Source organism: Lampris incognitus, chromosome 9 (assembly GCF_029633865.1).
Source record: "Lampris incognitus isolate fLamInc1 chromosome 9, fLamInc1.hap2, whole genome shotgun sequence".
Lineage (NCBI taxonomy): Eukaryota > Metazoa > Chordata > Actinopteri > Lampriformes > Lampridae > Lampris > Lampris incognitus.
In genome coordinates, this window is record NC_079219.1 from 21617615 (window position 1) to 21644400 (window position 26786).

The 26786-nt window shown below is 41.6% G+C and overlaps 1 protein-coding gene across 1 annotated transcript; it reads left to right on the forward strand.

Moving 5' to 3' along the window:
- Positions 1-287: 287 nt before the first annotated feature.
- Positions 288-26786, forward strand: ttk (ttk protein kinase). Its single transcript, XM_056286947.1, has 24 exons — positions 288-432; positions 3206-3428; positions 3593-3699; positions 3809-3952; positions 4181-4250; positions 4342-4390; positions 4503-4609; positions 12237-12324; positions 14047-14155; positions 14286-14508; positions 14771-14877; positions 17706-17849; positions 17967-18130; positions 21979-22124; positions 22699-22819; positions 23016-23108; positions 23253-23410; positions 23624-23775; positions 23883-24007; positions 24093-24167; positions 24265-24441; positions 26248-26344; positions 26445-26530; positions 26643-26786. The coding sequence occupies exons 1-24, from the start codon at positions 288-290 to the stop codon at positions 26727-26729; spliced, it is 2997 nt and encodes a 998-aa protein (XP_056142922.1). The 3' UTR covers positions 26730-26786.

Below are 26786 nucleotides of genomic sequence, written 5' to 3' on the forward strand. Positions count from 1 at the left end.
AACATTACAAGGGAGACAGAAGTTTGACACTGAAAAATGTTTGCTCCTGTTTGTAGTCACATTGGTGACTTAATAGCGGAAGAAGATGAAGAGGAACATGAAGAGGAACATGAGGGAGATAGGTGAGTTGTTACTGTCAGTACAATACAATTTTTCAAACATGTAGATTACTGCATTGTATAATATGTATATATACATTCACTAATCTTTCAATAGTGGATAGCTCTGTTCTGACACAGCATCTTGATAACAGGAAAATGTGTGGATTTATATTGCTTCCCACATGTATGACATATCCTCATGTGTGCAGTGAGGTTTGGGTGACTCTACCTGATCATGACTACGACGTGAGGCCCCTTTCTGTGGAAGACCAGCTTGACGCAGAAAAGAAATGCATCGCTTTCCTGGAGGACGAAAATAAAAAGCTGAAAAGTGAGCGTTTTGGTCTAGAACGCTTCCAGTGTGTGCCCAATCTGATCAGGTTTTACACTGGTTTTAAGGATTACCACACCCTCAAAGCACTCTTCCTAGCTTTACAGCCTACTGCAGAGTCCATGGTGCGATGGACTCAAATGCATAGGAACAGCCATAACCTAGAACACATTTCTGTGTCTGGCTTCCATGCAGAGCATTTATCGCTGATTGATCAGTTTTTCCTGTTCTTGTGCCGTGTGAGGCAGGGCTTTTTTGCTCTGGATTTATCTGTACGATTCAATGTGTCGCCGGCCACAGTCAGCAGGAACTGTACGACGTGGGCCAACTATTTGCTCTTTATGTTAGGGACCCTCCCAATATGGCCTAGTAGAGCAGCAGTAGACGAGCTAATGCCACCAGTATTCAGGGAATTCTACCCAAACACAAGAGTGATACTAGACTGCACAGAGATCCGCATCGAGACAGCTAGTTGGAAGGTTTTGAACACCATGACATACTCCCATTATAAAAGTAACACTACAGGGTCAGTTAGCCTGGTAAGTAATCTATACTCAGGATGTATTTCTGACAAGGAGATAACTAAGATGTCAGGTGTTCTGGACCTCTTAGAGTCAGGTGATGAGGTCATGGCCGATAAGGGCTTCCTTATCAAAGACCTGCTCGATGAAATAGATGTAAAACTTGTCATCCCTGCATTTTTAGGCCCAAGTGGACAGTTTAGCTGTGATGAGCTCACAGACATACAGAGTATTGCTGGCTTGAGAATACACGTCGAACGGTCAATAAGACGCATAAAGGAGTACCACATTTTTGATGGAGTCATACCCCTTTCACTAAGGGGAACAGTCAACCAACTGTGGACTGTGTGTGCTCTCCTAACAAATTTTCAGGGACCACTGTTTTAAACCTTTGTTAAATTCAGCTGACAAGAAAATAGTGCACACAAACCTTAGATAGATTGAAACATATTGAACTTCATTTCAGTACTGTCCCATTTTTAACCCACACCTTGAGATGAGCAATCACTATCTTAGTTTAGTAAACAATTGATGATTTGAGTTGGTAGCGAGTTCCAGTTTATTGCTACAACAGAATGACAGTTGACCGAACATATTTTAGTTTAAAATGAACCAACAGTTTTGTTAAAGTTAAAGGACAAAGAATGAAAATATTGTAGATGGGACAATCTAATGTATAAATATTGAATGTACAGTATAAAAATGAAATGTATCTTATTTTTTATTTTATTGTGATTAAATAGCTTCTTTGAATACAGCCCTGTGTGTGTGTCTCTCCTCACTGGCACAGGAGAGGCCGAAAGTACTCGAAAAAGAAAAGATCCAGCTTAGTTTTCATATTGTGGTAAATGACGGTAGGTGCTCGAGGTTGGTAGTCAAAACCATGTTTGCTGCTGCTGGCCCCGGATGCATTGATTTCCGATTGAGAAAGAAGGGGGCGCGGCTAAGTTCCCACCCCTTGGTTTTTTTTTAAAATCCAAGATGGCCGCGGCATGAAATGGGCGTATGGTGTCTCAAACTATATTGACATCATAGGTAACTTCAGTGGCGCTGTCCATTACTACAGACAAGATACCAGGGATAATGGACGATATGGGGTGCAGGATGACGTCACTCCTTTGGCAATGTTTTTTTAAAAATCTAAAATACTAAAAGAGCACAAATGTTTCTTTTAAACAAACGAGACCAGTTTTGAACGATTTTTTTTGGGGGGGGGGGTTCCCCATTTTTCTCCCCCATTGTACTTGGCCAGTTATCCCCCTCTTACCCACATCCAGCTTCCCACCCGCAGACACGGCCAATTGTGTCTGTAGGGACGCCGGTAGGCAACGGAATGGACTGCTACGCCACCCGGACGCCCCAGTTCTGAACGAACTGGACGATAATGGCTGCATGATGACGTCACAGACTCTAAACGATAATGATTAATATGCCAAAAACCATTACAGTACAAACAATAGTTTCTACGGCACAAATCAGCACAAACGCTGCAGTAATGAATGGCAATATTTTTTTTCTTTAATCCATGTTCTGATTACATGGGGGCGCCAACTTCACGGAGTTTACACGCACTACTTGGGTCTCTCCGCATCAGGGAGGTGTGGCGTATTTACGTATCGAAGGCACAAACCATCCAATCGTTTCCCTGCGTAGCCGTGCAGGAGGTGCATTTGAAAATCTGGTAGACGGGCAGTTAGATCTCGGGAGGGGTGTTGTGTTATAAATGGTTTGGGTTTGATGGGGGAAAAAGTATTCGCTGGTTGTAAAGCGAGAAATAGCGCCATTTCGTCGGGCTTTAGTCCCGTTAAACTTTAGCAGAGCGAATTTCCGAGCTATGCACCAGCGCTAGCTAAGCATAGCGTAGCTAGCGTTAGCCTCGTTGCTAACGCTGTTTGGAAATAGGTTATATCGAGTACGTCGTTGGCCGCCCACTTCTGGATTTAATGTAGTTTGGTGATTTCGCCCTCCGAATCGAGTAAAGAAAAAACAAAACTACGTGGACGTTATAGTTAACTTCAGCTTGTCACCGCAATCCTTACAAAACTCCAAAGCGTGAATTCCAGATGGAGGAAGAGGAAGTCACGGACAGAAAGCAGCAACTAGCAATGCTTTTTCAAAAGCTCAGTAAAATTAAAAAAAATCTCAACGAAGGTAACCTCAGTAGCACTCTCTTGTGTTCTAATTTTACGCTAGGCTTCATTTCACAGTAGAGGATAACATGGTCTTGATATCACCGTTGCTTTCTCTTATAGATGACACGGACAATATCAACAAGGTGATCGGCTCAAACTCTGCTGAAACATGTTATGCCTATCTGTTTGACATGGAGAAGAGGGCTGACCCCCGCTCGGATTCTAAACATCTCGCCAGGCTTATGGACGGCTACACCAGGGTGCTTTCCAACATGCCGCTTGGAAAGCACGGTCAAAATGAAAGCTATGCCAGGATGCTGGTCAGATTTGCCGAGTTAAAAGCGTGAGTTGCCGGGATGCTTACTGTTTCAAAGCTGCATAAGATTTATTACCTTCTCTTTGTTCAAATTATTCAGGTTATGCTAAAACATGCGTAATTGCTCAACGATAGATAGTTCGTGAAATATGATTTTGAGTTGAACATTTACATGTTTCTCCTTTTATTAGGATCCAGGATGTCAACGAGGCAGAAGCAAACTTCAATGTAGCTAAATCTCACAGTCAGAATTTTTCTTTTGTTCACATTGCCCATGCACAATTTGAACACTCACAAGGTATGGAGACACCTTTTTTATTTCTCGTTTAAACTTTGAACATACTCCCATTACACGGTACTCACATGGTTATGCAGTATTTTAATGCCTGCGCGATTGTCTTGACCAGGCAACACAAAGAAAGGCATTCACATTTTGCAGAGGGCCATGGAACTAGATGCAAAACCGAAGGAACTACTGGAGACTGCCTTGCAGAGCCTCCAGTCAGGAAAAGCATGGCACCATTATACAGAAGATAAAGAGAATGTCTCAGGTCTGTATACGTGTATGTTTGACGCTGAGCTGGAGAACACAGTTGACCCTCTAGATTGATGCTGTACAATAACAAAGTTAATCGTTTACTATCTTCGGGGCTGCTATTAAATCCTGCATCATTTTGTTGTGACTACCATAAACATAATTCGACAAGTTATCTTTTGTGTTTTCTCTTGGCCAGTTTTCCTGTACATTAATATGTATGCCTTTGCCAAATGCGTTTCAGAATTCCGCAAAGATTGTAGAAAGTCTGATGGGACAGGTGACTTAGAGCTGCCCAGTGTTTTTAGTTCAGGGTAAGAGTAATATAATCATTTGCAATTTTTAATAGGGTAGTATTTGGTATAAGATATTTTCCCTCATGTCCATCTCTCCTCATGTACTCAGGACAGAGCCCCTGAATGGATTATCCCACCAGAAGCGAGCAGGTGTCTTGGTGAGAGTGCAATTTCATCCTGTCAAAAGTTTTTGTCTGCCTCTTTTTATGAATAGATAAAACTGACAACTGAGCTATCTTTAAATTTGCCCTGTGACCTTTTCCACTGCAGCCAGGGCGAATTCCTGTAGTTCCCTTCTCTATCCCAGAACTTAATGATGACAGTGATGGTTGGTCCTCAAAGCCAAGTGATGCATTCATCCCCAAAAGCTTGTCCAGGTAAGTTTTTGTTTCAGTATATACATGGACACCTACTGGTAAGTAGTGCAATGTAGCACTGCATGGTTAAGACAACATAAATAACAAAACATCTACAGACATACTTTTTCAATGGATGCTTTGAAAGTGAGGGAAAGCTTTGGCTGCTTCTTTGAGAAACTGGGTATCAAAATGCTGTTAACGGCTGATTGCTCTGATAGTTGCATAAAGAAACTAGTCTAGTTCACACCTGTGGTCCTCTCAAAAGAAATGATTGTCTGGTTGGTAGACGACAGATCTTAAGCAACATGGCACAACCAACACACAACAGGGTTAATTGACTTAAAGGAAGTGTTTATTCAATAGCTAAATCCTGAAGGCTTCAGTATACACTACATTTTGGAACATGGCTGTGGGGATTCACTCCCATTCAGCCACAAGAGTATTAGTGAGGTCGGGCACTGGTGTTGGGGAGAAGGCCTAGCTCACAGTCAGGGTTCCAGTTCATCCCAAAGGTGTTGGATGGGGTTGAGGTCAGGGCTGTGTGCAGGCCAGTCAAGTTCTAATACACCAAACTTTGCAAACCATATCTTTATGGACCTCTCTTTGTATACGGGGCGTTGTCATGCTGAAACAGGAAAGGTGCTTCCCCAAGCTGTTGCGGCAAAGTTGGAAGCACACAATTCTGTAAAATGTTTTTGAATGCTCATTTTTGTTTTTAACACACGGTTACAGCTACTGCCTGAAGGGAACTGCTGGACACATGGAAAAACACCCATGGGTGTTTTCTTGGGTTTTGTTTTTTGTTTTTTAAACTATATTAATCCCCCTTGGAGAAATTCCTCCTCTGCATTTAACCCATCCTAGCTGTTTTGCTAGGAGCAGTGGGCAGCTGCCATGCAGCACCTGGGGACCAACTCCAGTTCTTCTTTCCATGCCTCGGTTAGGGGCACAGACAGAAGTATTAACTCTAAGATGCATGTCTTTTTGATGGTGGGGGAAACTGGAGCACCCAGAGAAAACCCACTGCAGACACGGGTAGAACATGTAAACTCCACACAGAGGATAACCTGGGATGACCCCCAATGTTGGACAACCCAGGGGTTCGAACCCAGGACCTTCTTGCTGTGAGGAAACGGCGCTAACCACTGGGCCTTGGTAGTTAGATGTAGGAAGGGGCACAGAAGATGTCTGGCAACCTTTTTCAAGCTGAGGAGGTGTATGACCCTTTCTTTAAAGCTACTCTTAAATTGTCCAGAATAGGGATGCACTGATATCACTTTTTCACTGCTGATACCATTTCCTAGTTTGATTCTTTTCAATATTGGCCAATACTGAGTACTGAACCGATCCATTACTTTTACTGAATCGTGCAGACTTGGACCATTAATTTAGGTTCAACGGGAAAAATATTTGAGATAGAATCCGTGACAGTAGCATGTCAGTCCACGTCAGTATTAAGTGTTGTCTCTTTTTATTAATCAAATCTTTTATTCTTTTAACATTCATACTTAAACTAAGCAAAATATTTAAATTGCACATTTCAGCACAGAATAGAGATCCTACAGAAGTACCAATGAGCTGTTCTACGTAACAAAAGATGTAAGACGCAAGCGTGTCCGCCATTGTTGTTTACCTGGAGCAGCCGGTGGTCGCGCGCTATCACTAATTTAATGGCGCCACGACAAAGATTGTCTCGTTTCAATCAATTGATTCAAATCTGTGTTCATTTATCACAAATGCAAAGCTTTGGAGAGTTAATCCGGCCTAATTGACAATAAAGAATATTAAATATCAAGCATTATTAGTGGCGAAATAGGCACCGTTTGCCCCAAAACATCTGCACAGACGTGATCTCAATGGGATCTTACCATTTCTTCTTAGCCTCTTTGTTTACAAATGTTATTATGGGAAAACTGTAGAAATATCACTCAAATCGAGAGAATATTTTGTACTGTGATGCAATAAAAAGACGCAAAATTCCCCGTCTGAACGCCATCGGCCCTCACTCAGAGTGAGACTTGAACTTAACTGTTGTCACTGAACTGAAAAGAAAGGGATACCCTATTAAGTGTAACATTGCATTTATTAAGGTTAAATTGTTAATGTTACTGACTGTATATTGATGTTTTGAGTTGAATGGTGAATTTGAATGGTTTTTCCTGTAAGGTTTAATCTTAAAGGGTCAACTTACCCAAAAAAGGGATTTTAGAGTGTAGATTTACCTGAATCACCTGAAACTAAAAGAGTTAACTCAAAGGATAAAATAACTGAAACAAAATAGGTCTAGCTTGATAGAGTAGACTGTTATCCGAGGGAAAATATAGACCGGTCTCATCTTAATTGGAAAATATAAAGAAGATAATTTACTAAACTAATTAGAAACCTGAACCTAAACAACCTAATTGGAATTAAAAAGAGATTCAAACCAGGGATTTAAGTATATCTAAATGTATGAATGTCAGACACATAGCTGTGAATAGTTTTCATGTTCAAGTGAATTTACACTATTTTTGTCATTAAATTGACAGCTTTTTCATTTTGTAGCCCCAGTCTCTGGTCTGCTATTTTGTTGCTCAACCACTCAAGAGCCTAGATTTGGTCCAGTGTGAGATAGTGACCGTTGTCAATTTAATGACAAAATAGTGTAAATTCACTTAAAACATAAAAACTATTCACAACTGTGTGTCACACATTCATACATTTAGATGTACTGAAATCTCTGGTTTGAATCCTTTTTTAATCACAATTAGGTTGTTTTAGGTTCAGGTTTCTAATTAGCTTAGTCAATTATCTCTTTTATATTTTCCAATAAGCTGAGACCGGTCTATATTTTTCCTAGGATAATAGTCTATTTTATCAAGCTAGACCTATTTTGTGTCAGTTATTTTATCCTTTGAGTTAACTCTTTTTAGTTTCAGGTGACTCAGGTAAGTCTATACTCTAAAATCCCTTTTTCAGGTAAGTTGACCCTTTGAGATTAAACCTTGCAGGAAAAACCATTCAAATTCACCATTCAACTTAAACATAAATATACAGTCGGTAACATTAACATCGAGAGAATATTTTGTACTGTGATGCAACAAAAAGACGCAAAATTCACCAATGGAATCTGGACGATTCTACCCGTCCTCAGCTCGATGATGTCTTTGCTGTTACTACTGCAGTGGATGCCATGGCCGTAATTAGCCCCTTTACGAACGACAACAGCATTTTCGCAACTCATTATGACCGACAATCCATGAAAAATGTGTGAAAACACGCAAAATTTGCAATATTTTGATTTTAGCTCCAGTCAAACAGTAATGGCGGCGGTCCAGTGACGTCACGTTACGTCTTACACGTCGCGAATGTCATTGGTACTTCTGTATGATCTCTATTCTGTGCATTTCAGGGTTCAACGTGGGTCAGAAATCTACTTGCCCGAAGTCAATTTTCACTTGTGCCTATACAAATTATTTAATTTATTAGCGGTTATCAAATAACAAAGACTATAGTTAATTGTCATGCGTAATCTTTAGTTAAGTAAATGAAACATATGGGGTGGGGAAAAAATCAATTCACACAAGAATCGTGATTCTTATCGTCTATGATTCTGAATAGATTCATAAATTCCAAAAATCAATCATTCATTATCCAAACTGCTTATCCTTACTCAGGGTTGTGGGGATGCTGGAGCCTATCCCAGCAGTCATTGGGCGGCAGGCGGGGAGACACTCTAGACAGGCCACCAGGCCGTCACAGGGCCGACACACATGACGCGTCATTTCAAGCCTGCCATTTGTCATCTACCTTGGCACCATGGACGGCTCTTTACATTTACACAGAAATTGAAAGGCTCAGTATTTTCTGGGTAAATATTGGCCAATGCCAAGGCAATGAGTGGTTTGAGTTGGTCTGGCACTCTTAACAAACAGCACATTTTGATTGTAATTCGTGAACAAAGACTTGACTTTTGGGAATATAAACCAGAGACTACAGAAATTCCAAAAATTGATTTTTAAAAGCGTTTTTTTTTTTTTTCAGTCTTAAGTAGCCTCCTCGCTGCTGGCAATGTTGACTTGCTGTGCACCTGTTCTGGCTTCCAGAAAACACGACTGGCTAGTCAGTCGCTGCTAACGTTAACTTTTTGTAGCCTTTCTAAAAATGGAGCAGCAACAAATTCAGCCAGTCCCATCATCATTGAAGGCAAGTGTTTGGGCGCATTTGGGATTTTACAATCTCCCGGGGAAGAACGAACTTCACATGACTCATTCAATATGCAAGATTTGCCAAACGAAAGTAAAGTATTTTGGGAACACTACAAATGTTAGGTCTCACATCATACGCCATCACCCAGAGTTGGAAGAAGTGGAACAACGAACTCCTGCAACATTAACAAACAACCAACGCACACTGCACCACTTTACCAAACTCCCAGCCAATTCTTTATCGGCAAAAAAACAAAAACAAATTAGATCCATCACCTGTTTCATTTCAAAAGACCTGTGCCCCTACAGCATAGTCGACAATGAAGGCTTTAGATTTATGATCCAGACAATTGAGCCAAAGTATGACATACCATCGCGTCGGTTTTTTACTGAGAAAGGTTAGGTTTGCCTTTGTGTGTTCACATTATTGTAATCAATTGATATATCCATCCATCCATTATCCAAACCTGCTTATCCTGCTCTCAGGGTCGCAGGGATGCTGGAGCCTATCCCAGCAGTCAATGGGCAGCAGGTGGGGAGACACCCTGGACAGGCCATCACAGGGCTCACACACACGCATTCACACCTAGGGACAATTTAGTACGGCCGATTCACCTGACCTACATGTCTTTGGACTGTGGGAGGAAACCGGAGCACCCAGAGGAAACCCACACAGACACAGGGAGAACATGCAAACTCCACACAGAGGATAGGTGACCTGGGACGACCCCAATGGTTGGACAACCCCGGGGCTCGAACCCAGGACCTTCTCACTGTGAGGCGACTGTGCTAACCACTGCAGCACTGTGCCACCCTCAGTTGACATAACTTTTTCAAATATAAAAACTACATAATCTTGTACACGCTTTAGTCTGCTTTCATGCCATAATTTACCACACTGCCTTTCTTAGTGCACAGCGGACTGGAGTAGATCCGGAAATTGGCACCCCTATGTAGCAAATCTAGAATCGATTTTGAATTGAATCGTGGTCTCAAGAATCGAAATCGAATCGTGAGATGCATAGCAACAAACATTCTTGCATATTGAAAATGGTATAACCCCCCCCCCCCTTCCATCTGTCCGTCCTTCTCCCCAGAGTTGGACTCATTAACTGTGAGTAAGTGAGTGAGTGAGTGAGTGAGTGAGTGAGTGAGTGAGTGAGTGAGTGAGTGAGTGAGTGAGTGAGTGAGTGAGTGAGTGAAAGAACAGGCTATAGCAGGTGCTTCGCATCTAAAAATCTAATGAAACCATACATATACAAATCTTAATTAAACCGACATGCTCTCTGCCCTACAGCCATCTTTGTACAACACGCTCCACCTCGAAATTGACAACTGCTGGCCCCTCAATGCTAATGTATAGCAGTTTCCACAATATTTCAGCTGAAAGGTTGCTCCGCCAATCTGTTTTAATGTGCTTCATGGCACTGAAGCCACACTCACAGGCAGCGGTGGATAGTGGGAGCAGGATGATCCGCTCAACCAACATCAGCAGGTTGGGGAAGCTCTACAGCCTATCAGGGTCTGTTAAAACTTCTGCCCATGCTTCACTTTATTGGACCTGGGGCAGTGTTTTGATCACCACTTTTTCACTTGGCCACCACTGGTACCTTGCCTGACCCCTGTCACAGCCCACCCTGTCCAGTATGTCCGCAAAGTGGTCTGTGATGACACGGAGATGGTCTGCTCCATAACTGGCCAGGTCTGCCTCCTCTGCGTGCCACTCCCTCAGGTCCAACAAACTCGCAGCTGCCTGAAGAACCTTGTCACTGTCCTGGGGCCTCATGTATCAATCGTTACTACGGGCAAATTTGTTCTTACACACCCATGGGATTTTTTAGCCCTGAAGTTTGTCTCTGAGACCAGTGTAGAACCTGGATAACCCCTGAATTTAGACACAGATTGGCTAACACTGACGTCTTTGCAGGCCTGGGGGTTTCTCGTTGCAAGAGGTAGACAATAGATGTTAGGAGGAAGGAATTACAAATAACCATCATGCTTTGCTACTTACTGTCAGACAATCTTGGGGGCTAAAAGAAATTCCATGAAAATTCCATGGGTGTGTAATAACAAAATTTCCCATAGTAACAATTGCTGCAGGAGGCCGCTGGTCCTTGAAATGGCTCCTAATGCTTTTGATGACTGCATCACGGAGTTGGCTCTTCAATCTATCAACATATACTATATCTGTATAAAAAAAAAATCCTGGTCTGTCACTCATAACATTTAATCAGAATTCATTCAGCCCCCTTTGTTTTTAAATTATAGCTATACAACATTTATTGAATAGTACAGAAGTTAACCAGACCTAAGCCCCCCCCCCCCCCCACACACACACACACAGAGACACACACATCGTAAGTCTTACACTCACAATTCATTTTCTATGGACAAAATACAAAATCAACTTTTTCTGCATTTTAATTATTTATGCGAGTACCATGTATATATGGTGTTGTTAATTGGCCATTACCTTTTCATGGCTGTGATGTGGTCGAATGATAAGCTATTCATAACACCAGCTGTAAAATAATCAGTTTGACCATTAACAGACATTTTTCTGGAAAACACAAAACCCATAGAAAATGGGCAATTGGGCAGTCCTTATTGTTGAACCATGCGTTTGCTAATTTTTTTTAATGAAGAGTTTGAGGATATCTTTTTCCTGGTCCATTTAACTGGGATATAAACTGCCCTGATCCTCCGAATATCTCTCCAAAGCTCCTGGGTCTCACAAACTTCCCTTTCAGTCTCCAGTTGGGTTGCATTAGAGGATGTGGGCGAAACTCCAACTATGTATTGCACAGTATGTCGGAAGTTTGAGAGCAAGACGGAGAAAATGGGGTCGTTTTTCAAAGGCAGGTCAATACCGAATATCCATTTTAGCCTTGTATTGGCCTGGTATCAGCTACAAGGTTTCGGTTGTTCGCCTAGGTCTTGATTGACAAAATGTAATGGGTAGGTTATCTATGACAGTAGAGGATGGCAACCTCCTTAGCAGATTTGTGTAGTCATGCGACCGCAACATGTCACATGGTGTTTTGTGATGATTTCCCAATGGTTTTTTTTTTAGCACTGAAAATGACTGGAATGCAACACAAATCACAAACCAGGCATGCTAAGGTCAGATTAGTCTAGTTTTCAAACATTACCTTTCCATCCCATACTCATCACAGCCAGATGTGTGACATTTGTAGCAGTGTGATTAATGGAAAAAAAAGCATACTGTGAAATGATCAGTGTGCAAGTGTGCCATGTTAACTGGATGGATTGCTCCAATTTTCTCCACCTCAAACAACACTCAGTATTTGTCTAAGATGGCACTCATCAACTCACTGAATTCTCAGCTTTCTGTGTGTTTTGTTATGGAGGGAAAAAAACTAACTTGCATACCATTATACAGTGCATATGGATATTTTGAATTGGTCCCCGTGTAAAGTGGTTTCATTTTGTTTTAGGCAAACATCTGGCTCAAATACAAGTGCAGTGTTTACCCACTCATCCTCCAAGAAAACAGCTGTCGATGGAGATTTTTTCAATTGTAAAGTGAGTAAAAAAAGTAATGTTCAGACTACAGCTGGGCGATATATCAATATAATATTACTATTGTGATATGAGATAAGATAGGGCCTTACGATATGATGATATATGTTGTGTGATAGAAAAACGTCTGTCGTTTGATATTATGCTCTCGTTTATTTCGCTGTCGCAAATCACACTCTTTACAGTTATATTTTTCATTATTTGGAGTATGTCTATCTTTTACGTGGATTACATTAATAAATTAGTCTTATTGGCTTTTTACTCATGAAGCTTTTATTGCATTTACAGTAACGTAACTGGTGTAGTGGTCAAAGAAATTTGAATCAGTTCATCGGGACATGTTTATTGAGAGAAATGTATAATCACTCATCTAAGTGGCCTCTTCAGTCTCGACTGACTACAGGTATCCCCACCCTTATAAACAATACAGTTGCATAACAACCAAAAACAGCGCTCAGTTTCATATGCAAATATGGGCGTGACCATTAACTAGCGTTACAATGGCCATGTGTACTATTCACAAAGGATTTGGAAATGTTTGCAATCACAGCATAGTAAGGTGGTGACAGATGTACTCTTAGGTCCCCCCCTCGGTTCAGGGATGGTCATTCCCTCTTCACATAGATGGCCTCTTTGACTCCCCATTCAAACCAGCGTTCCTATTAAGGATGTGTGCATGCTCATCCTCGAAAGAGTGGCCACTGGCCTATAGATGGGTGTAGACTGCAGAGTCCTGGCCTGACGCGTTAGCTCTCCAGTGTTGTGCCATCCTCTTGGCCACCATCTGTTTGGTTTCCCCGATGTACAAGTCACGGCAATCCTCCTGGCACTTAACAGCATACACTATGTTTCTCTGTTTGTGCTTGGGGACCCGATCCTTTGGGTGGACCAATTTCTGGCACAGCGTGTTTTGGGGTTTGAAAGTGTAGTGGTTGTCAGTGCTCCAACTCTCCACCTCTGTGTCTCTCCTCCGCTCCGCTGGGCTCCAAGTGTGGAGGGGCTGAGCCCTGACCTTGAGGAAACAAAGCAAAGGAGAGAAGATGAGAAAGTAACACAACCATAAATGATTGCAAAACATATTAGAGACTGTTTCTTTATGGTCACCTAATTCATGTGCACTCATTTCATTTCAGCTCAGTTTGAGAGTTTCTATATGTTTTGCTGTCATTTATGGTCACGTAACTCTCCTCTGCTCTCTGTGGTTCAGCAAGGGTGGGGCTATCCCTCCACACACATGAACGCTGAGGGACACGGACCAGAACTATTTATTCATTGAATTTACAGAAAATGTCTATATCGTGATATGTATCGTTATCTAGATATGAAATGACCTGTATTGGGATATGAGAATTTTGTCATATCGCACAGCCCTGAGATATTGCCTGGGATTTTTGGTTATTGTAATATTAGCTGAGTGATATAAACAGTGAATGTCTTTACCTGTTTGGTCATCATGTCCTCACCAGTAATGATCATTCCTATAATATTCTTGTGTGTAAATATCTTATGAACACACAGATAGTCATCCTCAAAATATCTCCACATTATTGATATCAAGGTATTCGATAAGAAAATGTGATATATGATTTTGTCAATAATCTCCCAGCCCTATAGTGAGAAGGTATTAAGTGTTCTGATTTTTTAACTAATTCTCAACTAGTTCTGCTTTGTGTTGGATGGCCTAAGATATGTTAAATCTATTTCCTTTTTTTGCTGTGTTCTTAGCCACCAACTGTTAGTCCAGAGCCATGCCCTTGGGAGGATCAGACAACCGTAGACTCAACCACCACACTCTTTAACAGACAGGACAAGAAGAATACCTTTAGGATGGAAGGTGCTAGTTTGTTTTGAGCCAGTGACACTTCATGCACCCAGCAATGTAGTTTTTACTCTGGAGAGCTGTGGATAATGGGCATACAAAATAATTCCATGTTGTTAAGCTTAATGGTACTTTCTTCTGGCAGATTCCACTTTCAATTTTGAGCAGATCATCAATTCAGATTCCCCTGCGTCGTGTTGGACATATCTGCTCGACATGGAGAAGAGCAGCAACCCTCACACTGATAGCAACCTCCTCACTAAGCTTAAAGACTACTATTCCAAAGTCTTCTTCAGACTTCCAATTGGAAAATTCAGCAAGAATGAGAGCTATGCCAGAATATTGGTGAGATATGCAGAACTCAAGGGGTGAGTATATGCAGAAAAGATCTAGCTAATTAACATTTTCTTTTTTTGTGAATGTGTATATGTATATGTGTGTGGTTTGGGAGTATGCTTTAGTGCTTTATACTTGAGTAATTAAATATTAAAATGCATTTGTTTGTTGTTTTTTATTTATTTCTTATTTAAATGTATGATAATGAATACATCCATTTTAATGCATTTTATGTATTTTTGCATGTATTCATTTGTGGTGACTGGATGTTAGTTATTCTGTTTTGCTTTGTAGGATTGAAGATCCAGATGAAGCACAGGACCACTTCATAGTTGCAAGATCAAATTGCAAAGGCTTTGCCTTTGTGCACATAGCACACGCCCAATTTGAAGTCTCTCAAGGTAGAGCGCTTTTCTTTCTCTTAATATATAGAAACTCAATACAGAATATATACATGGATATACACCGATCAGCAAAAACATTAAAACCACTGACAGGTGAAGTGAATAACATTGATTACCTCATTACAATGGCACCTGTCAAGGGGTTGGATCTATTAGGCAGCAAGTCAACAGTCAGTTCCTAGAGGTTGTTGTGTTGGAAGCAGGAAAAATTAGCAAGAGTTAAGGATCTGAGTGACTTTGACAAAGGCCAAATTGTGATGGCTAGAGCATCTCCAAAACGACAGGTCTTTTGGGGTATTTCTGGTATGCAATGGTCAGTACCTACCTAAAGTGGTCCAAGGAAGGATAATCGGTGAACTGGCGACAGGGTCATAGGTAGGGCTGTCAATTAATATTTCAAATTTGAATATATAACTTAATTGTAAAAAAAAAAAAAAAAAACAGACACTGGAGTGTGAAAATTAATATTCATTTGTGAAAAAAAAAAAGCACTGCCGCGGCGGTCTGCCTCGTGAATTTTCATGAGAGCCTTGGCCCCTGCACTGAATACGCTGCATAATGGACAGGAGTCACACAGCATCACTTTCACTGGTTGAAAATGAAATTCAGGTCAAGCTGAAGTAAGCGAATAATTCAACAACAACCATGTGGTAAAGATGGCAGAGAGTTCACAACCCAACTCGGCCACAGAGAGTGAGTTTCACTCCAAACAATCTAAAAAGGCCTGTTTGGAAATACTTTGGTGCAGTGGGGTGTGGGAGCGCTGGGTCAGCCCCATGTGGGTGGTGCAGGAGTCGCAGCAGTGCATGTGCAGCGCCACAACTTGTTGACAGCCAGGCCAGTAGAACTGCCCCCAGAGGCGATGGAGGGTCTTGGTGTTCCCGTAGTGCCCCACCCTCACTGAGCACAGTCTTTTGGTGTGACCTAGGTGTCCAACCAGCATGCATCGGCCTTGACGGGGGACTGGAGTGGCGGTCCCCTCACTAGGCCACTCCCCCGTTGTTTCCTGCCAGCCAGGTGACTGGCCTTCGGTGCTGGCACTGGGCAGTCGTGGCGGTCCGAGAGCAGGGGCCTTCTGCTGGGTAAGCCATGTTGAGAGTACTATCTTGGCCCATTCAGCTTCGCAGAGAGCCCTGCTGAGGGACTGGGGCATGGCGAGGCAAACAAGCTGGCGCAACCGCCCTGGCGTGAGCCTTTGCAAGAAGCATGGAGGGCTAGCTCCTCTTGGCCGGCTGCAGATATGGAGCTGCACATTTTCGGTGAATGTACCCAGACTCTCTCCCTCTTGGCAGCGGCCTCTCCAGTGCTATGGTTAGGGCTTGGAGGTCCCACTGCTCCACTGGGGCTAGGTCGACGAGCACCTGCAAAGCCTTTCCCTCCAGCGCCAGGTGGATGGCAGCTTCCTCATTGCTCCATTCGCTTTTCCATGCCGCTAATTGGACTTGCGAGAGGTACGGCTCTAGCTACGTCATCATGTTGTGTTTGGGCAGCTTGGCTGGTGTTCTATGCACAGTATTCCTCTTGGCCTCTAGGGGGCGGTCGGTGGAGGCGGGCAGCAGGTGTTCCCTGGTGCTGGTCCTTCTGGCCTCTAGGGGGCAGTGGAGCTGCGGTACACTGGAGCTATCAGGGTAGACTGGAAAACTTACATTTCTGGCAGGCTCCATCTTTAGCCAGGCCAGGTTTGCTAAGCGCCAACGGGTCTGCTTGATATCCCGCTCCAGTCTCTGGATTTCCCTCTCCATTTTTCAGCAAGATCACACTGCTGACACCAATTTGTTGAGCTGGCATGAAAGGAGGGAAGAGGCAGGGATCTTGTTTTAATGGCAGCTCCTCTGCCTCCACATGATCCCAGGAGTGCTCTTTTATTTTTGCCCCCAAAATGGTTGCCGAACAATAGCTTTCTCCCCCAAGGTCATTATTTAAAACATCAGTCTTAGTCATGGTCCTACAGTCAGTCAATCAGTAAAATGGTCATCTACCCAGTCTGAGTCGAACCCCGAAACAAACAGCCACAATCACCAAAACATGAACACTAAACAAAAATGTGAACACAAAGGTTAACAGTCCCAGAATTCCTTGCGCTCCCCCAGCGCAGAACTGCCGATAGTCAGAGCGACTGCGCTTTCCGGTCACTACAATGTTACACCATGTGGGGTGCCCTGGTGGCTCACCTGGTAGAGCGTGTACTACATAAGGCTGAATTTTCTCTCGAATCTTTTTCGCTTCCATTGCTGCTTAAGACAAATGGATGCCGCAATTGGAGCAATGAAAGTCCAGTCTGTTAATTCGTGCCAGATGAAAAATTAAGCTTAAAATATGTTCATGTAATTAATAATTTCCTCATTAATTATGTATTATTTCACTCACCTGCAACACATCCACTATCAATCGGAATGATAATTTTTATGACTTGGCACACCCGATCCATGGATTAACTGCAGTGCCTGCAGATAGAACTGCGATTCGTGCATCACTAGCCGAGAAGCAGACGATGTGTCGTTTGTCCCTATGGAGTGAGAAATGACAGGGTTCCAAGCATTAAATCGGTGTAAATTATGTTATATCAGACAGACTTCTCTTGTAGATTAGAAAATTAGAACCATGTGAGTTTTCCTTCTGTATCGAGCAGCAAAAAGTTATATCATGAGGTGTTTTAGTTAATTGGCCTTCACATCGCATGTCCTGCGATGTGATTATTGCACATGCGCACATCGCGATGATGATGCTGAAACAATATATCATGCAGCCCTACTACCCAGGTTGATACTTGCCATTCTTAATTTCAGAATCAGTTTAACTACTCAATTTTCCTTTTCCTCTTCAAGGTAATTTCAGCAAAGCCACTTCAATTCTACACAAGGCCCACGTATTAAATGCCCAACCATCCGAGCTCCTGGAAGTGGCCATGCGTAACCTCAAAGCTAGGGAGAAACAGCTCATACCAACCAAGAGGGAAAAAAGTACCCCAGGTCGAGTTCAATTTACTAAATGAACTTATTGAGTCTGGGTCATCATAATTTTAAAGATCAAACTAATGGGATTGGTGTATTTTGTCGTTGAATCTGTACAATTTTCTTTTAATGTAGATCTGCATGCTGATGCTCCACTGGCAACTTGTGGTGGGAATCAGGAGTTACAGATTCCAACTCGAGCATCAGTGGACCAGTCCACTGAACAAACTAAACCTAAGAAGGAGCCTTTGGCAGAGTGGAAGATGCTACCTGCTGTTAGCCATCAAATTTCTCCTCAGGTCTGATCTTTGGGAGAATGTTTGTGTAGACACCATTACCTTTAGCAACAAAGGGATATAGATGCCATTCCCATAGACCCTTTTATGACCTACGTCACGCATAGTATGCACATGCATTTTGGCAACAAAAGAGGCAACTTTTCCATCTCCAATCAATGCAGAGTGCAAGTGGATTTTTGATCGATTGATATGTACATTTCTAAAATGTCATCTTGTTGTGTTGTGGGTTGCCAGAACAGGTCTAGCAAAACTAAAGGTATTAATTTCTACTGCATTCCATCGGGGAAAAGACCGTTCAAAAAAACCCATTTTGTCATGTCATCCACCCATTGCCTTATTGAATATGGATCAGGAAGTCGGGTGCCATCACTTAAAGTTAATTTATTGAGGTAGCATTCACGATTTTTCGGATTAAGTAACTATAGATACGACCGTACTTCCGCCATTTTTTGCTGCCAAAATGCACGCACATACTTAATCACATGATCACTGTTTGCCAACTGTAAAAGGGTCTATATTCCGATCTGCTCTTGACCTTCACATCTGCTACAGAGATTGAGTTTACTGAGAGGGAACTGCTGACACGCTTTCTCCAGTCCCATAGCCCTCATATGGGTCTATCTCACTAAAAGGGCTGCAGTCCAGGCTGTGGGTAGAGCACAGGCTGTGGGTAGACTTATCCCCACCATCTGAGATTTGTTTAAAAAAATAGGTCTCATAGTTAAGTTATATGGAAAAAAATGAGAGGGAAAGACTGATTGACCATAGTTCTTGTAAATATGTAAATTGTTAATAAGGGCCCGAGCACCAGAGGGCAAGGGCCTTATTGTTTCTGTAAGAATTTTTTTTTTTTTTTCCAAGACTTGGCCAAGGATGATTGTTCTTATTTTTCTTCAAGACTTGGCCATTTTTGGGGTGGTTCCCATGGGCAAAAACTCATGAAATTTGGTACAAACATCAGTGCTTGTGACAGTTACTCAGGGACAGAGACTTGGCCCTAGGTGTGGCCCAGGGACTCCATAGCGCCCCCATATGTCATTGAGGCTTGTGCCCGGCATATAGTTTCACCTACACACACCAAATTTGATAGGCATGTGGGTCTCCCCAAGACAAACAAATTTGTGTGGTACATTGTGTTAGTTACACCAAATAGGAAGTGTTATTTTTGATTTTGTGTGTTTTGACACGTTACATTTTGAAATACTGTTCCTAGACAAAGAATGTTGAATCAGTTCATCTGGACACAAAGTTTATTGACAGATACGTTTCATCATTCATCTAAGTGACCTCTTCAGTCTAAACTGACTGCAGGTATCCCCGCCCTTATAAACGATACAGTTGCATAATGACCGAAACCAATGATCAGTTTCATAATTATGCAAATAGGGGTGACAATTAACTAGGGTTTCAATGGCCATGTGTACTATTCACAGAGAATTTGGGAATGTTTGCAATCACAGCATTGTAAGATGGTGACAGATGTACTCTTAACCCCCCCCCCCCCCCCCCTCAGTTCAGGGATGGTCATTTTCTCTTAACATAGCTGGCCTCTTTGACTCCCCGTTCAGACCGGTGTTCTTCTCTCAAGGATGTGCACATCCTCATCCTTGAAGGAGTGGCCACTGGCCTGTAGTTGGGTGTAGACCGTGGAGTTCTGGCCTGATGCGTTAGCTCTCCTGTGTTGTGCCATCTTCTTGCCCAGTGTCTATTTGGTTTCCCCCATATACATTACATTACAGTCATGTAGCCAACGCTTTTATCTCAAGCGACTTACAATACGTGCATTTAACGTAGGAAATCAGGAGAACTATTAGTCATCAGAGGTCATAAGTGCCTCTTCTCTCTAAACAACCATCTAAGAGCAAAACCAGTGCTAAAGTAAAAGCGCGAGAAAGAGATTTTTCTTTTTTTAATTGAGTGAATACAATAAGTGCTGCGAGCAAGTAACAGGGTAGTAGTTCTTGAAGAAGTGAGATTTCAACCTGCGCCAAAAGATGGGCAGGGACTCCGCTGTCCTGACATCAGTGGGGAGTTCATTCCACCACTGTGGGGCCAGGACAGAAAAGAGCCGTGACTGGGTCGATCGGCAGCAGGGGCCTCTGAGCGACGGGGCAAGTCACGGCAATCCTCCCGGCACTTAACAGCATACACTATATTGCTCTGTTTGTACTGGGGGACCCAATCCTTGGGGTGGACAAATTTCTGGCGCAGCATGTTTTGGGGTCTGAACGCAACTGAGATGCAGTGTTTGGAAAATATGTCTCTCAACTTTTCTGACACTCCCACCACATACGGAATCACCTCTGGTTTACGCTTAGACAGCTGTTGTCCTTCTCTCTTCCAGCTGATCAGAGTGAAAAGTCATGGCAATTTGCATATGAAACCGATTGTTGTTTTCGGTCATTATGCCACTGTATTGTTTATAAAGGTGGGGATACCTGCGGTCAGTTTGAGACTGAAGAGGTCACTTAGTTGAGTGATGAAATATTTCTCTCAATAAACATGTCCAGATGAACTGATTCAACTTTATATGACTGGCTGATCAGTTTCATACTTCATCTGGTTAATGCTGGACCACTCCTGATCACAGCTGTGTGACATTCAGGTAGAGTTATAGTGCCAGTTACATTAAAGAGGAGTAATGCACTTTAAACACCAATATTTCAGTTATTCCTTTGATGTGTTGGCCATGTAGAGGCTTCTCATAACAGTTTGTTTCAAAACAGATGGTGCTGTTGCCAAACAGGAAGTAAAGCTCTATCTCTGAACTATTTTGGTGTATTGGCATGGCACTTTGTTTGTAAACTGTTAACCCATTCACACAGTGTCTGATAATCCTGAAAATTCAGTCATGTCCACTGACGTCCAGTAGCGATACCATGGCTGCCACTCCCTCTGAGGCGCGCAAGGTGATAGGGCCCATTCAATACTGCTTGCAGCTTTAATTTATCATTGTGTCTTATATCTGTAAGCATATTGGCTATTTTGTCATCCACTCTTTATTTTTTTGCAGCTGAAGCTCTTTCTATCCCATTTAACATCAAACAAATATTAGAATTCTAGTTAGTTGATTGTGTCATCTAGTGAGATGTAGCAATTTTCGAGCCAGTCAGTTGCTACTCTCCTTACAGACAAGTTGGCAACATTGCTTGCAACTCTTCAGTGAAATATGCCATTTTAAGATTCATGCCTACTGAACACATAACATAAGGCTGTGGATCCAGTGGCGACCTTAAAAAAAAAAAACTACCTCTTAGTTAGAGGTTTTTTTTTATTGTTGATATTAAATACAGGTGCTGGGGGCATCGGTTCTATAAGCATGGTTATGCAATGAGATGAGTTCTACAACAAAAGAAAATTCCTCCTGCCTTCTCTTTATTCATATTATGATAATACACAAAATGTCAAATGGGTTTCTGTTGTCTATTTGATTCATTTTCATTTGTTTTTGATTCTCCCTTCTGCATTTAAAAAGAAGATCTAGCTCTCAACCCCTCTGGTCCCACCTCTTCTTCGTTCTTATTGGAAGGAAACGTAACATTGATGAGCTATGCGCTTCAGCAAAATTCTAGATTGTTTAAACTTTGTAAAGTGGTGATGCTCACAAGGCGCTAGGCACTAAAGATTGGTTGGGTCCATGCATTGGGTCGACAGCACCAAAACTGCAACCTTTCCATTCAACAAAAGTACAGGAGGCACTTTCTCACAGGTTTTCAGTGAACACACGGCCTACTTTGAGTCCTAATATGGACTCAATAATGGCAGTGCTTTGTATCTAGTAACTTATTTTATGCATTATCATGTCATAACCATTTTTTGCTGTCCACCAAAACAACTTTCATCTTTAGGAGAAGTACATGACACCCCCTGACCCTCGATCTGTGCCTCGTTTGCTGGACTGTATTCCTACCCCATCCCTTCCTCTCCCGTCCAGACCAAATCCATCTGTGGTCTGCCAGACACCCCAAAACTTCAAGACTCCCCAGGTTGACAGGTAACAGCTTGAATTGACTTCTTCTATGGTGTTACATGTCATTCAACAGGTACATTACAGCAGCAGCGCCACCACAGGCTAAGCCTATTTTCTACACATCACATCGCCCTCTTTCAAGCAGAACACCTAAATACGTAACCAAAGCAAATAAACCTCAATCATGTAATAATAAACTCAAATAACAATCTAAGCATTGTTAAAGCATTTATGTGCTTGATCTTAGAGATGTTTATCCTTAACGTAAAGCCATTAACTTTCTGTTCTTCTTTTTTTTTTCACTTGGCCTATTTTACTAATTAACAAAACATCTATGCAATGTTACTTTCAACTCAGTACAAACATTAAACAAGTATGTGACCTGTAATGTAACAACATGAATTCACCGTTGCATTCACTCTCTACTTTTTTTTTTTACTGTGTCAGTGATAATGGATATATGACTGTAGTAAATGCGCTTTAAAATTTGATATTAATTGGCGTTAAGAACGTGCAGCTTAAACAAATGGTCTTTTGTCAGAACTCAAACCTTACTCCTAAGTTATACAGCTCTGTATCTTTATCCTCCTCTACTCAGCTATGTCACTCCTGTTCTAAAGAGAGACCCTGAAGTTGCTGCTTCTGCAGTGCATAGAGCAGCCCAAGCCCAGAAACCCTGCACACATCCCAAACAGATGTCATATCCCCCAACCCCACAGGTATATCCATTTCATCTCTTTGAATCGTATTCAACTTTTTGACTGGGATGATACAATTTGTGTTGCTACCTTTTGCAGATGAGAGTTGCCCCTTTACAACATATAATCTTAAAGGTCACTGTTTAAGTGGTCTCGAATGTTTGTTTTTTGGTTTTTTTTTTAACTGTGATGAAACAATGAATTGGTTTTATCTTAGGATTCCCTCACCTCTTTGTCCCACGAATCCATCACTATCAATGGCAAACAATTCCTCATCCTAAAAATGATTGGACGAGGTGGATCGAGCAAGGTAATTTGTGTCCAGCGAATATATATAAATAAAAAAGGTCCAATTGTGCTAATACTCAAACTTTTTAATTATTGTACACATTTTGACCTTGTTTTTCTGAGGACCTGTAGTTTTCTTTTTTTTCTGTTTGGTTTTCTGTCTCAGGTTTATCAGGTCTTGGACCACAAAAAGCAGCTGTTTGCTGTTAAGTATGTAAACCTTGAGGAGGCTGATGCTCAGACTATAGAAAGTTACAAGAATGAGATTGAGCATCTGAATCACCTACAGCAATACAGTGACCAGATAATCAAGCTGTTTGACTAGTGAGTGCAAACTCATCAAACTATCATTGCAAAGATTTCACGTCTGCATATTAACCCACACTTTTTCCTCCATGTGCGCGCACACACACGCACGCACGCACACATACACACACATGCCAACTGGTTACTTAATTTTCACTGCTATAGATTTCCTTTTAATAGTGAATGCTGAAGTGTAGATTGTGCTAAGAATTGTGGCATGTTTAATTACAGTCAAATAACAAACAGTTACATCTACATGCTGATGGAGTGTGGTAACCTGGACCTTAACACCTGGTTGCGGAACCGCAAGGCTGTTAACCCGTTGGAGAGGAAATTTTACTGGAAGAATATGCTGGAGGCTGTCCATACCATCCACAAACATGGTTTTCTCTCTCTGTCTCAGTATCATTCAGTCCTTTCCACATAAAATTACTTCTGTTTATAACTATTGCATATTTTATTGTGTACGTGTGCTTTGTGTTTCATGCAGGAATTGTCCATAGCGACTTAAAGCCAGCCAATTTTGTCATTGTGAATGCTTCACTCAAGTTGATTGACTTTGGCATAGCTAACCGCATACAACCAGATGTAACAAGCATTATGAAGGACTCACAAGTAAGAGATTTTTCTGAATGAAGAACATCAATACATCTTGATGGTTATCATATGTAAGACACTGGTTTTTTTTTGCCAATCACAGGTAGGGACCCTTAACTATATGCCACCTGAAGCCATCAAAGACACATCATCCAAACCAGGAAAAGCGAGCTCGAAGGTACTTAAATTCAACAACCAACTGAACACTTGAATGCTGTCAAATTTATCAGTGTTTACAGTGGTAAAAAAAATATTTTTCTATTTTTGTATCTCAGATTAGTCCCAAGGGAGATGTGTGGTCCCTGGGATGCATCCTGTACTGCATGACCTATGGGAAGACTCCATTCCAAAGCATCGCCAATCAGATTACCAAATTGCATGCCATTGTCGATCCATCTCATAAAATTGAATTTCCCAACATTGCAGAGGGAGATCTGCTGGATGTGCTGAAGGTAAGAGATTTCATTGAATTCCAGTGTTAAGTATACAAGGATGGTAATGATTACCAAATGTGAAAAAAATACCTCTACATTTTTGAAAACAAGTTTTTTGGTATGTACAGTGGAAAGGCTGGAAACTATTTTACCCCCGTGTATCAAGGAATAAGCATCCTATGGCACTGCAAAACTCGATTTTGTTGTCCACTAAACATAATATATACTATTTCATTATATATACTATTTTGTATTTAGCAGAGCAAAGTAAAATGGATTTAACTATTCTTGCTCAATTGCAAAGTACATCAGACTGAATTTGACACTGTCATTAATGGCTTTAAATCTGTGGATTATGCTTTTTTTATATATATATTTTTTATTTTTCATTTTAGGGCCCATTTTAACAACCATACAGAACACAAAACACCAAAGAATCCCCAATTCCCTGTCCTTCATATAAATGGAAGACAGGGGGGAAAAAACATTGGCACAGAGAGTGAAATACATAGGCACTGCACTAACAGTCTTATATCCTTTAAAGAGACCTTCTGGCTAACCAGAAATGGTCACATTCCTATGGTGGCGTCAGTGATGTGCCTATGTACTCTAGATAAAACTGCCAAATTTTCGGAAAGGTGTTGTATCCTTTTAAGAGGAATACAACTGATAATTTCTTAAGACCATCTATCAATGAAGAGAGGGGAATCAGATTTCCATGTCACTGTTATGCATTTCCTGGCCACACATAAAGCGATTTCCATAAATTTGATTTGGGAATTGGTTGAGGATCTACTGACACTTGTGAAATTCCACAGTAAGCAAAGCTTAGGCTCTAATGAGAAGGTAACTCCTTTGATCTTGGTCAAGGTGTCACTGAAGTCGTACCAAAAGGGCCTCCTCACCTTTGTACAAAGCCAGGTACAGTGCAGGAAGGAGCCAACCTCGATACCACATCTGAAGCACATTTATGACAATTCAAATTTGGATTTATGTAGTTTCTGTGGGGTGAGGTACAGTTGTTGGAGGAAATTAGAGTGAACCAGTCTGTACTGGGCATTAATGGTAGCTGACAAACTGCATTGACATAAAACTTACCAAAGTTGTTCATCAGTTGCTATGTTCAGATCTGATTACCATCTCACTCTAGATTTGTGCAGACCTGGCTTTGGGTCCTCATTCAGCAGTAAGGAGTACATTTTAGAAATACATTTGTATACATTTCCCCCGTGAAGCAGTTTCTTCACATCAGTAAGTGCAAGTAAAATCATTCCAGGGCCCAGGTTGGTTCTAAGAAAAGATCTTAACTGAAGATAGCAGAAGAATATCTTGTTGGACAAGTCGTATTTCCTCTTCAGTCGTTCAAAGGACATGAGAAGTCCTTTTTCGTCACAGTCTTCCAAATGCTGGATCCCTTTATGATGCCAAGTCTCCAGAATCTTGTTGTTCAGAGTCAGGGGTATGAGTTCATTTTGTCTGGTGTTTTTGGTGACAGTCCCATTTTCAGTCCAAGACTTCAATGAGTCTCACACCATATTTTAATCAAATGCTTTAAAATAGGATTGTCTGTCCTGTTGGATATAATTCTGGAGTTCCACTTATAAATAAAATCACTGGATACCTTTTCTTTCGGGGAGTACAGTCCAATTTGTATCTAGGAGGGGACACGGTTGCCCTCAAAAAAGGATGAAATAATTCGCATTTGAGCTGCCAAATAATAATTTTTAAAACTGGGTAATCGAAGCCCCCCTTCAATTCGAAGGTTTCGAAGGATGAAAATTGGATTAAAAAAACAAACAAACATGTTTTTTATGTCTCTGGCAGAGATGTCTGGTAAGGAACCCCAAAGAGCGAATCTCTATCGCTGAGCTCCTGGAACATCCATACCTGCAGCTCCTGCCACAGACCCCTTCTGAACCAGGTACATGTGCACACATAATGACAATACTTTGCATGCTACACATTGACAAGTGTACTGATGATCATGAGACACTGAACTGTGATGGATTCACCTGTTTCAGAATATCCAAATAACAGTGATCTCAAGAGAATATTAACCGACCTTGCAGCCCTGCAGTCTCCCAACAGCATCATCAGAGCAGCTAATGTAAGTATAACCTGATAAAGCTTTCAGATGATTTGGAGTCGGTAAGAAAATATTACTTTTCCCCAGCCCCTTATTTTGGGATTTGCTGATTATTCTGCTTATCCCCCCACAGAACTTGGCAAGGATGTGTAACAGTGGCAGGAAGCTGGATGTTGCAGAATGTGCAAAGTTGTCAAGCAAACATTCTTGGAAAATGTGAATAGGAAGTAGTTTTGGTTTTTTTTGTCACCTTTGAACGTGTTATATTTTTTAACCA